General features: G+C 39.5%; 1 protein-coding gene across 3 annotated transcripts in view; it reads right to left on the bottom strand.

Annotated features, from left to right (window-relative positions):
* The window catches only part of phip (PHIP subunit of CUL4-Ring ligase complex), a 227,514-nt gene that overhangs the window by 101,092 nt on the left and 110,275 nt on the right, over positions 1-16,147 (bottom strand). For all 3 annotated transcript variants that reach the window (XM_080192807.1, XM_080192809.1, XM_080192810.1), the window contains exons 10-11: positions 9,378-9,448; positions 939-1,039 (exon numbers count right to left, since the gene is read on the bottom strand). In XM_080192807.1, the coding sequence (XP_080048933.1) occupies positions 939-1,039; positions 9,378-9,448 (172 nt within the window). The remainder of the gene's footprint in view (positions 1-938; positions 1,040-9,377; positions 9,449-16,147) is intronic.

Here is a 16,147-nt window from a genome sequence, read left to right as displayed (position 1 = left end):
GGGAGCACAATTTCAAATGCGTGCATGGTATAAGATTTAGAAACTTAATAAATAATGACTTGGACAGTAGCATGCATCAGGAGGATACAGACTGATAAAATTGGCAGTCACATGGCAGATACACTTTAAAGCAAGTAAGTGTGAAGTGATGCACTTTGGAAGAAATGATACTGAGATCCAAATAGCACTGTTTTTAGAGTGTTGCAAGAGGAGAGAGACCTGAAGGTGCACAGTTACAAATTTTTGAAGGTGGCAGGGTAAGGTGATAATGTAGTTAAGAAAGCTTATGAGATACTTGGTTGGCTTTATAAGTAGTGGCACCGATTAGGCCTCAGATGGATTACTGTGCACAATTCTGTGCTTTAGGAAAGATATCAAAAATCTTAGACAGGGTACAGAGAAGATTTACCAGGATTCTACTAAGGATGAGGGATTTGCATTATGTGGAGCGATTGGAAAAGTTGGAATTCTTCTCCTTAAGATAAAGGAAGTTAAAAGGTGACCCAATAGATTTATTTGGGGTTTTGATAGAACATGTAGTGAGAAACTGTTTCCTCTAGAAAGTGAGGCAGTAATTAGATATCATAGGTTTAAAATCATGGACAAATTAAATAGAGAGAATTTTAGGAGAAACATTTTCACAGAGAGGGTTATTAGGATTTGGAAAACACCACCCAAAAGAGTGGTGGAAGCAGATTCCACGGGAAATTTCAAAAGGCATTTAACATATACTTGAAGGGGATGAATGTGAAGGGTGATGAAGAAATAGCTGGGGTGAGGATAGTTTTCCCATTAGCCGGCACAGGCCAGGATAACTCACTCTCTGCTAAGATTCTTTGATCACATCTATTTTTATTTTATTATTCCACATTCATGACATTTATCTTGTTTTCACCACAGCAAATCAATTAATATTTCTAGAAAACAAAGATTCTTACAGTATGAAACTCCAACTCTGAAATCTTCTCAGGTTGCCCTGACCCAAAGTAGTAAACTCTGATTATATGATCTGTGCTCCCTGTTGCCAGAAACATTCCACCTGAAAAGAAAGAGACAAACTCATGTGGGCATACATTATACACATCTGGCCAATATTTAGAACAACATATGCTTACTCAGCATCTCTCGCACAATAACATAAAAGAAAAGCACATAGGTAGAAATGAACTGTCAATACGGTTTTACTCTCAAAATGAGTAAACCATCCTGATCACACCTACAATCTGGTGAACTGGTGCAACGACAATAATCTCTCCCTCAATGTCAACAAAACGAAAGAGATAGTCGACAACTTCAGGAAGCATAGTGGAGAACATGCCCCTGACTACAATCAATGGGGGCGAAGTAGAAATGGTTGACAGCTTCAATTTTTAGATCTCCAGATGACCAACAACCTGTCCTGGTTCCCCCCATGCCGACACTGTAGTTAAGAAAGCCCATCAGCGCCTCTACTTTCTCAGGAGATGAAGGAAATTTGGCATGTCTGCTACGACTCTCACCAACTTTTACAGATGCACCAAGCTTGGTATGGCTCCTGCTCTGTCCATGACTGCAAGAAACTACAAAGGGTCATGAACGAAGCCCAGTCCATCACGCAAACCAGCCCCCACGTTCATTGACTCTGTCTACATTTCTCACTGCATCATGAAGACAGCCAGCATAATCAAGGACCCCAAGCACCCCCAGACATACTCCCTTCTAACTTCTTCCATCAGGAAAAAAAAGGTACAAGAAAACAAGATTATAACAGAATCAATTAATTGAGCCTAGTCAAAGGCATATAGCTAGTCACATAAGCCAAAGGTTGAGCTCTTGGAGTGCTTAATAGCAAGAATCTGGCACCAATTCTCAAACATGGAGTCCTGAATCAGGGACTCAGAGAGGACACTGGCTAGTTTAAGACTGATCACCTTGGCTACAGGCAGATAGTATATCATGCTTTACATGATTTGTTGTTCGGAAAGTTTACCTTCTTTTGTTACTTAAACCTCCATTGTGAGGATTAATAGTGCTTAAAAAAAATATTGTATTGCTCATTGATATGGATTGCTGTTTCAAGTTGGCTTCTGATGCTTGTAGACAGGAGTTCATACAATCAAAAATCTAACTCTGCCTCGAATAGATACAGTAAATAATTAATTAATGATAATGAATAATAAATTCAACCTCTAATTAGACATCAGATTAAAGGCCTCAACAAATCATAAATGATGAAACCAATGACAATGGATTCAACTCATTGCTAATGTACAACTTCTGCATTTAGGTCGCAATTTAATTTAGCAACAACTTTAAACCAGTCCTGCTAATTTGAAATAGGAGGAAGTAGTGCTTTCACAATCTTTAAAAAGTTTAAGAGGTTCTGTTTAAGTAACATAAATCCAGATATATCCATAGAATAGGTCATACAACAAATCCCAATTCTTAGTTCCCTTTATCTTTGTTGATTATGATTTGATTACATGGGCTCATTGATCATATTAAGTATCCATAAAATATGAAAATGCACGGAGAAGTTTTGCAACTAACTGATTTCTCACATCCAATTTTCACAATCTTTATCATGAGAAAATGTATTGAGTCATAAATATTTACTAGGCTTGTAAACTGGAAAGAGGTTTATTTGAACCAATGGCTTGTCAGAGATCTTTTTCTGTCAACTAATAATCAAGCATTGACCCCTGTAATTGGATTGTTCAATATCACAGCCTAGTTCTAAGATTTCAAATTAAGAAGAATGATAGCAGGGTGGTAACGTTACTAATAATACAGAGGTCCAGCCTGCTACTGTGGAAACATGCATTCAAATCTCACCATGGCAGCTGGGGGAATTTAAATTCAATTAATTAATAATGATCATGAAGCCGGATCATCGTTAAAAAACCATCTGGTTCACTAATGTCCTCCTACTAGTGTCTAGTCTACACATGACTCCAAATCCACATTAATGTGATTGACTCTTCACTGTCCTAAGGAATGTAGCAAGTCACTAAAATATCTCAAATCTTCTCAAGAGGACACTGCCAGTGTATGTAACACCATTTGGACTACAATGGTTCATGGAAGTGGCTCACCACCACCTTCTCGACGACGATTAGGGACAAAAATGCCCATCTAAGTTAACCCCATTTGCCTGCATCTAAACCTTTTCCATTCAAATCCTTTTCTGTCCAAACGCCTTTTAAATGTTGTCAATGTCCCTGCCTCAACCACTTCCTCCAGCAGCTCATTCCAAACACATACCACCCTTTGTGTAAAAATGTCCCTCAAAAATGTTGCTCATGTACATGATCAAAGAAACAATGATGTCAATTTCTGGGAAGAGATCATTTAAAAGATTTAAACATAAATTAAGAATTATTTATCACATTCCACAGACAGTTGTCAAATGATTTAGACATCACAAACTGGATTTTATGCAGCATACTAAAACACAGATGTCAGCTAAATACATTTCATGTGTTTTAAGAAGAATTGATAACACTAACAGTGTGAACACTTCTAATACATGCACAAAGTGTGTAGATATTGATGTATTTAAAGGTGGCATATGCTTGGTTGCTATATAATGTACGCCAAATAAATCTTGACAAAGACACAGGCCAGAATTCTCCAGCCACTCACGGTGGCTTACTCCCTGCCACTGGTTTCCCAGCAGCATAGGGTGGCTTCAATGGAATTCCAATGTAAAATGGTGGGACCGGAGGATCCCGCCACCAGCAAATGGCACACCACCTCCCACTGCTAAGAAGACTGAGGGGAGGCCAGAGAATCTCGTCCATATTTTGTTTGATAAGAAATATTGGAATGGAATTATGATGGTGATGATTGTTGAATTTGCAGTTCCTCTGAAGGCTCAGGTGAGACTCTTTATTTGGAGTGATTTGATTTTGGCTCTCCATTTTCCAAACCAAGCACACTGCTGTCAGGCAAATTAACCTATTATTATTTTAACTCCAAGTGGCAGTGGTGCGGTAATTGTCTTAAATGCAGGAAAGTTGCATGCATTGAAGATCTTCCCTCATTAAAATCAATGAGAATTAACATAGAATCATTGAATGGGCACAACACAGAAGGAGGCTATTTCGCCCAACACATACACGCTGGTTCTCTACAAGAGTGAAGCTGGTCCTAGTTTCCTGCCTATTCTCCTCCGACCTGCACTATTTTTCTCTTCACAATAATCATCCAATTCACTTTTGAAAGCCACAGCTGAATCTCACTACATTCTCAGGCTGTTCATTCCAGATCCTGTCCACTAGCTGTGTAAAGAAAGGTTTTCCTCATGTTGCTTCTGTGCTTTGTTTTTTGCCATTCACATTAAATTGGTGTCCTAGCGTTCTCCCGTCTTACTCCATCCAGACACCGATGATTTTCAACAGCTCCATCAAATCTTCTCCAGTTAAATCAAAACCATAGAGTTATTGAGTCACAGACCAGAATTCTCCAGCTGTTCACACTTGCAGAATCTTCTGATCCCCCAATGGTGCGCCCTTGCCATATTTACAGAAATGTAGGAAAATTAGTGACAAGCTTTAGAGTCAAACATGTCAAATGTGGAAAAAGGAAATAACCAAAAGCAAGAACCAGTCTTAATGGTATTTACAAACTGGTATCAAAATGTTTATACAAAAGTAACAGTTCTGAAATACACACTTGCATTTTCAATGTTCGAATGGCAACTTATATCTGATTTTTCAGGCAGCAGAACATGAGCCACCAATGCACTACTAAGCACGAAATAAAGATTCTTAAAAGCAATCCAAGTGTTGGACCCAAATCCCATCGACAGTGTGACTGGACCAGAAAATCCCGCTGCTGTCAAATGGTACGCTGTCATGAGAAACATGCTGTGGGAGACCAGAGAATCCTCCCCTAGAGTATTACAACACAAAAAAGGTCCTTCGGCCCATCAATTTTATGTCAACCATCAGGTACCTATTTATTCCAGCCATGGTCCATAACCAGTGTCAGCTGGGGCTCAACTGGTAACACCCATGCTGTTGAGTCACAAGATTCAAGTCTCACTCTAAGGCCTGAAGCTACCACTCCAATGCAATTCTGAGGGAATGCTACACTGCGGAAGACACCAGATGGAATTTACTGCACCCCCACCATTCTCCCCCCACAGCATATTTCAAGGCGGTAGAGGCAGCCTGCAATTGACCAGTGGTGGGACTGAAAGGAGGTTTGCTAAAAGATCCTGCCAATGAGATGACTTGGAAAGTTCCAGCCACTGTCTTTCAGATGAGTCACTGAACCAAGGCAATACCAGCCAATATTCCAGTTGGGACGGAACTAGTATTTCATAAAGGTTCGTGTTTCAGGTGAGTGACTTTACACCAGTATACTAATCAAAGATCATAGACCTGAAATTTTGGGCTGATTTGGATGGAGTCTGAATGAGCAGATTGGGAGGCCAGGGAATGTTGAAAAATAACAAGGGACAGAAGTGACCAATTCAGGGCAATGCTATGGCTCATGGAGGGCCCCACCCAACAGCAACACCAACACCTGCCCTCAATAACCACTTCAAGCTCCTCACAATACTTACTGAGATCTGCCTGACAAGGTCAAGCAACCCCCGATCACACTTGCTGCACAGGCAGCATCCATCGCTGTCTCTCTCGGCTGGATGCAGTGCTAATCCTTGAATTGGAAGATAAGCCAAAAATTGGATTTTGGCTCCCCCAAATGGCTGAAGCAGGGATGCCCCAGCTTTTCAGTCTTTAGGGCTACTGATGTCCTAACAAATCCAGCCTGTTAACTCTGGTTCTCTCCACAGAGATGCTGCAAGATCTGCTACATTTTTCATAGAATCCCTACAGTATAGAAGGGGGTCATTTGACCCATTAAATTTGCACCGACTCTCCAACAGAACATCTTACCTAGGCCCCATTCCCATAGCTGCACATATTTACCCCACTAATCCCCATGAGTTACACATCTTGGAGCACTAAGGGGTAATTTAGCATAGTCAATCAACTTAACCTACACATCATTGGACTGGGAGGAAGCCAGAGCAAATGAGATAAATCCTTGCAGACACAGCATTTTTGATTTTTAATTCCATATTTTTAGCATTCACAGTATTTTCCTTCTGTTTTTATAATAATTCACCATAACCTCCTTGCTTTTGTACTCTATGTTTCTATTTACAAAGTCCAGACTCCCAAAATGCCTTATTAACCAAGTTCTCAATCTGTCCTGTTTTCGTGCACACATTCCCCAGATCCATCTGTTCCTGGGCACTCTTTAGAATTGTGTCCTGTATTTCATACTGTCTCTCCTCATTCTTCTGACAAAAGATATGTGTTCACACTTCTCCACATTAAATTTTATCCATCATGTGCCATCCCATTCCACCAGCCTATTTATGTCCTCCTGAAGTCCATCGCTACTCTCCCCAGATTTCACACAACATCCGAGTTACGTGTCACCCACCAATTTTGAAATGCTGCCATGCACAACTAAGTCTAGGTAATTAACATTAGAACAAGGAAAGACCTCCAACATGTTTTCAGCAACAGATGACTGCCGAGCGACAACAACACGGAGCAGCGTAATTAATAGTCTAAATCACCTACTTTACAATTCCCCTTCGGTGGTCCCGAGATGCAGCTGTGTATGTGCCATTAGAGAGATCCATGCTCCCCAGACAATCGGAGTCACCCTCTCCAATAAGATTTCATTTGAAATTACTGACAATTTAATTGAAAGATTTGCTGACGTAATGCAACTAATTACAACATCACCATGTTACAATTTGAGCAGTCAAAAGAAGGTTTACTTGATTGCTCAGTTAACATTCATTTTCCTTAGGTAGCCTGGGCTTGTAATTGAAATTCAATGCAACATTTCTCTAATAAAATTGTTGCTGGCATCTAAAATGAAACTATCTTTGGAAACAATGGAATTAATTTCTGAACCATATTTGCAGAAATGTAGGAAAACTAGTGACAAGCTATATAGAGTCAAAATGTATGAAAGAGTCTACATTTTATTCAAATGGAGGACAGTGAAATAACCAAAAATGAGAATCAGCCTTAATGATATTTATAAAGTGGTATCAAATGTACGTACAAATGTAGCAGTTCCAGAATACAAATTTGCATTTTCAATGTTCAAATGACAACTTAATATCTGATTTTACAGGCAGTAGAACAGGAGCCACCAATACACTATTAAGTATAAAACAAAGATTTTCAAGCAATCCAAGTCACAGACCCAAAAATAAGAAATGGGACACAAGTACAATTAACTAGACCTCCACAAGGCAAGGGACAAAGTTCCACACAAAAAGTTTTAAGTTAAATTCAAGACAGTGGGGATTTAGAGTGAGAATAGATAAGAAAATGCTCAAAGATGGCAAGTGAGTATTTATCTGGAGTTACAGAGTAGGGGTGAGGTGCTACGCAGGATGTCTCAGGACTCAGTATTAGGAACATTACTGCTGTAATATACTTAAATGACCTAGATCGGAAACTCAAGCGAGAAGTATTAAATCTACAAATGGTACCAAAGCGATGGCAGCATTGGAATCAGCTAAGAAATAACAAAATTGCTTCAACAAAAAAATGCACGGAGGCAGAATGGAAAACCCAATGTTGTATATATGAGTGCAAAGCAATACACAGGCCGAAATTCTCTGGCCATTCACGCCCCACCACCAGTGCAAGTGAGAACGGGGAAACTGGTGCTCAGCCAAATCACCATTCACTGCAGAGGGACCAGCCGCAAGCATGGTCCGGCACATAATCACTGAAAAAATTACAAATTAACCTGAGAGAAACTTGGGAGTCTTAGAACCAGGAGCTAAACATATCTAATGATTGCAGAGAAGTGATCAACAAAGCCAACAGAATGTTGAACAACACTGTAAAGTAACAGTCGAAAAGTCACCAAATCATGGCTGCCCATACTGAAGTTGACAACTGACTCCTTCATTTTGTGGATATTATCCCTGCTGCAATCAAAGGCCTTTTCTTTGCTGCACCGCACAGAACTTATTTTCCCACTATAGAGTCATAGGTCAGGAGCTTGTAAATAAAAAATCAACTTCCCTCTTCCAGTGCATCAACATACAGCTTTTAATTCCAACCATGAGTAAGATTAATACACCAGCTATCTTGTCACGAATGCCCCTGCATTTCCATACACAAAATGCCTATTATTTGTCAGTCTGCACTGGCACAATCCACATTCAACAATTAGAACTTGTATTTATATAGCGGCTTTAACATAAAAACAAAACTCAACATAAGTCACAGGTATTTTATAAAGTAAGACTGAGCACTGAGCCAGATACAGCCACATTACGGCCGATGACCTGAAGTTTGCCCAGAGAGATAGCTTTTGATAAGCTTCTTAGAGGAGGAAAGTGAGCAAAAGATTCAGGGACTTTTAGGGGAGGAAATTTGGGGCTTAATGCTGTGGTAGCTGAAGTCACGGCCACCAATGGTGGAGCAATTAAAATCAGGGATGCAGAAGAGACCAGAATTAGAAAAGTGCAGATATCTCAAAGTATTATGATGCTGGATAGATAGAGGGTCAAGGACACAGAGGGATTTGAACAAAGATTTCTAAAATCGAAGCACTGCTAAACCTAGAGTCAAAGTAAGTCAGTGACTACAGAGGTGATGAGTAAATGGGAGAGAGAAAGACACAGTCAGCAGAGGTTTGGATGACCTGAAGTTTACAGAGTAGAATACATGTAATGGGAATATGCATCAAAAATGTAAAGGAAAAAAGGATGATTTCCAATATCCAACTTTCCTCCAACTGGACGTAAGAACATGCGAAAAATAAGAACACTGCAGATGGTCCCAGCAAAACCAAAGCACAAGCCATTCATTCATCCAGATGAATATTCGCTCTTTTTAAAAAACAGATAATATTCTGCACACATTTCGTTAATGGCAACAAAAAAATCAATTTAAATATTTGTCATATTATGCAATGCACAGACAACCTAAATAGAAATTGGTACATAAAGTATTCTAGTCTTTTGGGAGTGAGTGAGTGAGAAGAGATCACACACACAAACCTCAACCACTTGTAATAATGTAATCCTTTTAACAGAATAAAACATCTCAAGGTGCAGTTCTCTTTAATATTACAATAAGCAACATTACAAATGCTTCATCAACAAATCAAAAACGAAACTACTGAAGTATCCACCTGGAAATAAAGCAATGGTCCACAGATTCCTGAAACAGCTGCTAACATGGCTCACATTATCTGCAGCTAGATTGTTTCCCAGATGTATTTCTTAAATTATGAGATATTATATATTTGACAGCTACCTACATGTTGAGTTTTAAAACAATTACCGTCACCCAGATGTCTCAAGTATTAAAACCCTCAATGTCACTTACCAGCACTGAAAGAAGAACAGATCATTTGAACTCCTGGCCTTGGTCGCTCAGTAAATTTAATTGGCCGATGGCTATATTTAAAAACAGAACATTAAAAAATTATCATAATTACAGTGCGTTTAGCCAACTTGTTTCATTTTAAACTGACGCAAAATACATTTCACATTTACTCTGAAGAGTACAGCCACTTTTCTACTCCTGAAGGTTATTCTTAAAGTGAAATTCGGCATGGGCAACAATACTTAACACTGATTTTAAAAATAATTCCCGTGTCAGTCAATGTCAAATTTATATAAAATTAACCACTTAGGTTACAGTAAATAATGAGATATTGAAATAGCACACTCCTAACTCGTGTCAGTCCAGCGGGAACCATCAATACAGCAAATCACTACTGGTCTCCACACAGAGACCAGGCATGATGGCCAAGCTAGGGTTCTCGGAGGCCACTGAAGCACTGGGTGATCGGGACATGGTTGGGCAATGCCAGGCAGTGCCAACCTGGCATTGCCCCATGGCAACCAGGCATCTCTCTCTGGCAGTACCAAACTGGGATGCCAACTGACACTGCCAGGTTGGCATTGCCGAGGTGCCAGTGGTAGTGACGGGGGGGGTGGGGGGGGGGGCCTGAAGAGGCATCTCGTGAGCCAATTCATGCCGATGAATCGCACCGGTTTTCTCACCCAAGATGTCACTGGGTCATTTTTTGGAAAAAGAAAATTTAAGTTTGATATTGGGCGAGATTCTCTGGCCTCCCCTCAGCGTTTTTCTCGTCAGAGCACTGTTCTAGGTGGCAGAATCTTCTGGTCCCACCACTATCAATGGGAATTCCCACTGAAGCTACCTGCGGCAGGAGTCCACTGCTGACAGGATCAGAGAATCCCACCAGTATGAAGGCCTAATCTTTTTTAAAAAAATTACCACTTTAGGCATGAAAGTAAATCCTTGAAAATACATTGCAAAAGTATTGCCTCCCTTTTGAGGCAAAAGACCTTTGCATATTGATAATAAAGGAACTGTTAAAGCAGCATAATAAAATACTCCTGTCCATCACACAAGCTACAAGATTACAGGACAATAAGTCTTGGCAGAATTGAAATTGGCAAATATTGTTTGAGGTCCTCACAAAACAAAAATGTCTTCTAAATAGGATAATATATTGAACTGATACAACTCAAAGAAATTATAATTAAAATGTTAAATCTAATATTCACTAATAAGATAACATTTCCAGCAGAGCCTAGAGCTGAGGCTTTTTCTACCTCTGGAGTTAACACCTTTGTCAATGCTGTAAGTTAACTCAGGGATCACTACATATTCACAGGAATCCCAGCAAAATAGGTATTGAGGAACTGCCTCCCTTCATGCAAAGGTCCATTCAATAGTTCGCGGGTGACATTATGACCATCAGCAAAGGTACAAAATGTTTATTAATATATTACTAGGTAATTATAAACATAAAAGGGAATAAGAACTGGAATGTAATATTACATAACATAACTTTTGCTCCTTCACTAATGGATGACACTGATTCTAACATAAAAAGTCATTCAGAAATTGCACCACAACTTTTAAATACCAGGGGTTACATGCAGAGATGGACACACACTGATAGACATGCACTCTCTTTACAAATTGGATTCCAAACAGGTTTACAAAAGTAGAGCCAAACGACAAACACTAAGATGTGCTGGTTAAGTTCTTTCAATCACCCCCTGTACCAAGTTCAATAACCATCAGAAAGCTAGGCAATTGATGTTGAGCTGATTCCATGCATCACTCTCTTTGCATCATTACATTACTTGGCTTCACATTAGAGCAATGACGCACTGAACTGACTCAACACACTTCATGAGTCAGAGAAGGAGGCAGTTCGTTCAATGCCACTTTGAAGAATCCAAGAAAAAGTATTAGATGTTTAGAGTAGCATGAGTTAATCAAATTCAATCAGCCTAGATTTTGTAATACCAGTGGCTTCCCAAACCACATTATATATCTCTGGGAAACTATGACTCACATTATGGAATTCTGGAAAATGCTAAAGAATTTGAATCGTCAGCTCCACAAGCAAGCAAATATTCAGACATTTACACTCAGATCAACTGTTCTTTCAGCAAAAAACATGTTCAAACTGCAGCCTGAACATAAGAAATAGATCAATTTGTTTAGGAATCTAGTCAAGCGATCAGCAGATTTAACTTCCAGAAAAATGTTATGAGTCCTGTTTTTTTTGCCTGACCTATGTCGTGATGGTAAGTTAGCAGATTTTTTTTTAAGTGATCGGATGATTTGGTCTTAGTGGAACATGTGAAAATTAACTATCCATAATTTTAAATACCTCTCGAAATTGACTGTCACATCGAACGGTACACAAACACAACCCGAATAAACTTTCTTAATTGGACATCAAAGCTTAAACATAGAACATGCAATTTTCAGTGACATTTAAGATATGGAAGGTCACTCATTGACATTCTCTCAGCTCAGGCATTTATACAAGTTATACAAAGGCAATCAGGCACCAAACAGCCAATCAGGCCAGCAAACAGTCTAACCATGCCAATAATCAAACATGATGTAGAGACACTAGCGTTGGACTGGAGTAAACACAGTAAGAAGTCTCACAACACGAGGTTAAGTGGGAGTTCTGTTCACATCTGTTCTGTATGCCATTTGTGAACAGAACAGAACAGAACTCCCACTTACCCAACAAAGGAGCAGCGCTCCGTAAGCTAGTGGCTTTTGCTACCAAATTAACCAGTTGGACTTTAACCTCATGTTGTGAGACTTCTTACAATAATCTAACAGCCAGATCAACGAAGAGTCAAAAGGTTGCCAGCAATCACAGTCAGAGAAATCTCAGAACAATTAGGGTGAATCAATTCAGGCTAGAGAGGGAAAATACAAGAGTTGAATTGTGTGCTATTGAGATTGAGTACTCAGTGTAGTAAATTAGTATTCACTGGTAAGTTGAAACAAAATCAAAAGATGAATAGTGAATCCAAACGGAAAATTGTTAGAGATGATGGCAATTGTCACTGTTGGAGAAAGTAGACTTAGGTTTTCTGAACAAGCAATCAATTGCACAGATAGGAATGAGAAGGTGATAGTCACATATAAATTGTGAAACCACTTGGCAGCATTGGAGTTCAAACCAGCTATAAACCATAATAGCACCATTTGAGGAGATATGGCAACACATTTCAATTATATCCATGTCTATAATATTTATGCTCTCTGGATAATTTTAACAGCAATTCTGCTGTTAAAAAAAGTTGAACTAAATACCTGTTGTAATATCAGTATCTTACAAAAGTGCTGGTTATACAGATTTGGATATTGATTAGATTAGAATAATGGAATTCCTACGGTGCAGGCCATTCAGCCCATCAAGTCTGTACTGACTCTCTGACATAGTACCTTATCCAGGCCCACCACTCTGCCCTATCCCATGGCTAATCCATCTAACCTACACATCTTGGGAAACTAAGGGCAATTTATGGTGGCCAATCCACCTAACCTGCACGTTTTAGGACAGTGGGAGGAAACCGAAACACCCAGAGGAAACACACAGAGACAGAGGGAGAATGTGCAAACCCCACACAGACAATCACCCAAAGCCAGAATTGAACCTGGGTTTCTGGAGCTGTGAGGCAACAGCGCTGACCACTGTGCCATTGTACCACCGATTAGTATCAAGGCTTCTTTGTCTACCAAGAATGAATTTGTTCTCCTTGCACAAGTTATGCCGTTTACCAGGTTAATCGACCCAGACATACTGATAGAAATTAAAAATTTCTAAATGACTAAATTATCATTTTACATATCCTACTCATGCTTGGTAAACTTCTGATCTAGTCTGCATGCATGTGGGAGGTGAAAGACAAAGACTGGCTTGATATTGCTTGCCGTATTTAAACTGAACACCAGAAAATCAGAAAGTACATTTCAGAAATATGGAATGCATTCTATTATGCACACTAATAGCACTGCACTTCTAAAAAACATGAGTTATGTCCAAAAATTTAAGTCTGCTGAAGGAATAACCAATCATATGGAAACAGAGAAAATGAAGCTATTGATAGAAAGTTAACTGATAGACAAGAAGCAAAAGGTTAGGGCCACGATTGCTGTTCAAGTTCAAGAAAGATTGGAAGTGGTATGCCCCAGGGCTCAATGTTGGGTTTACATTTATTCGAAAGGATTATCTAGATCATTTAGACTGGAACATTAAGAGCACAATATCAACATTTTGGGGGACATAAAAGTATTGCAATCAACATGGTGGACTGAATGCCTTGAAGAGCATGTGAACAGGCTATTAGAATGGTGGCAGATGCAATTTACTGCAGATATGTGTGAAATGATGCATGTTGAATGAAAAACCGTACAGAATACTCAATCAAAAGATGCTGAAGAGTGTGGAGGAACAGAAGTGCAAGTATATAATGCATTGAAAATAAAAGTACAGGAATATGAACAATTTAAAGAAGGCCAATACCAATTTGGGTTTTGTAAACAAAGCCGGAGAATACAAAAGCAAAGAGGTTAATTTTTTTTTACAAGATCGATTGGTCACGGTTAGAGATCGTGTGTAGTTTTGACCACCCCACTGTAAAAAGGACATTAAAGCCACAAAAGCATACAGCATGAATTCATCAGGGATGGGAAATTATGAAAAATTGAAAACTGATTATTTCCACTAGTGCAGAGAAGGCCAAGCAGAGATTTAATGTAAGTTTTTAAAATTAAGAGTGAAAAATAAAAAATTTAGTAATGAGGTGTTCATCAATTTAAAACACTCACCAGGAAATTCAGAGAAATTAATAAAAATGTCTTTACACCGTTGTTAAAGTATAGAAAGCTCTCTCAAAAGGATCATGAGGCAGATATCACTACATTTTTAATGGAACATTGGACAAATATTTGAAGCAGAGGAAGATCCAAAGCTATTGGAAAATAACAGAGATGGATTTAATTAGATCGCTGTAGCAAAGAGCCAGTCAGGATACAATGAATTGAGTAGCATCCCCCTGAGATGTTGGCCTAGATGAAACTCCTTAGGAAGGCTTTCCTTCAAAAAAAATCCTGTACACACTTGGAAATTGACTTTGTTCAGAATGGGAGGGTTTTCATTTTTTTTTTAAATCTTCATTCTGATGTGAAGAGCAGGTGATCCTAGTAAAATATGCAGTTAGCTCAGTGACTGCTTTCCAAACATGCTAATCCAAATTCAATCAGAAATTCTTGTGCAGACTTGAAATTTATCCCTGGACCACCCATCACTACAACATGTGCATGCTGCTATTACTTGACCTTTCATCTCTTCAGCTTGGGGGGATTAGCTCAAATGATAGAGCGCTTGCTTAGCGCACGAGAGGTAGTGGGATTGATGCACACGTTCTCCACTTTGATTTTGGGGCAGCACAATGGTTAGCACTGCTGCCTCACAGCGCTAGGGACCTGGGTTCAATTCCAGCCTCAGGTCACTGTCTGTGTGGAGTTTACACATTCTCCCTGTGTCTGCGTGGGTTTCCACCGGGTGCTCCGGTTTCCTCCCACAGTCCAAAATGTGTGGGTTAGGTTGATTGGCTATGCTAAATTAACCCTAACGTCAGAAGGATTGGCAGGGTGAATATATGGGGTTACAGGAATACGGCCCGGGTGAGATTGTGGTTGGTGCAGACTTGATGGGCTGAATGGCCTCCTTCGGCCAGTAGAATTCTATGATTCTATGATCTCCATCTGTGAAATATTATTTTCTTATAATGACTCAGATAAGATGAGGGCATCAGATATTTTTAAAGATAGAATAGTGATAAATTCCATTCTATCTGAAAAATTATCTTCATGTTCTGCCATAACAGCAAGCAGTTTCTAAGGACAAGATATGAAATACCTTTAAGTTATATACTGCTTGACCCAAAAGGATGTTCAACAGTTATGAATCTCAAATTGTGCCATTAAGGGTGTTCTATGTGAATGTCGGAGTTGGAATCTCAATCAGGTGTCTTTGAATGTTTTTATTACTAATTTACGCGATTATGGACATCGGTGGCTAGGACAGCATTTATTGCCCATCCCTAACTGCCCTTGAGAAGGTGGTGCCTTCTTAAAACACTGTGACATAGGTACATTCATAGTGCTGTTAAGGAGGGAGTTCCAGGATTTTGACCCAGCGATAATGAAGGAATGGTGATATATTTTCAAATCAGGATGGTGAGTGACAGGGAGGAAAACTAGAAGATGTGGTGCTCCCATGTGTCTGACGATCTTGTCCTTCTAAATGGTAGAGATCGTGAGTTTGGAAGGTGCTGTCTAAGGAGCCTCCTTGAGTCCCTGCAGTACATCTTGTAGATTGTACACGCAGCTATATATTGGTGCTAGAAGGACCAAATGTTTATGGAAAGAGTGCCAATCCAGCAGGCTGCTTTATCCTGAATATCTGGAGTGCAGCTGAAGCTGCACTCTTCCAGCCAAATACAGAGTATTCCATCACACTCCTGACTTGTGGCTTGTAGATGCTGAACAAGCTTTTGGGAGTCAGGAAGTTAGTTGCTCATTACAAAATTCTGACCTACTCTTGAAGCCAAAGTATTTATGTGGCTAGTCCAGTTCAGTTTCTGATCAATGGCAATCCACTGGAACTAGACAGTGGGGGATTCAATAATGGCAATGGCATTGAATGTCATGGATGATAGTTAGATTCCCTCTTATTGGAGATGTTCATTAACTAGCACTTCTGTTGCTGCTTATCCACCAAGCCTTGA

This window comes from Carcharhinus amblyrhynchos, chromosome 7 (genome assembly GCF_965287045.1).
Source record: "Carcharhinus amblyrhynchos chromosome 7, sCarAmb.v2.hapA, whole genome shotgun sequence".
Taxonomy (NCBI): Eukaryota; Metazoa; Chordata; class Chondrichthyes; order Carcharhiniformes; family Carcharhinidae; genus Carcharhinus; species Carcharhinus amblyrhynchos.
The sequence above is the reverse complement of the archived record's forward strand: the minus strand, read 5'-3'. Positions and strand labels throughout refer to the sequence as shown.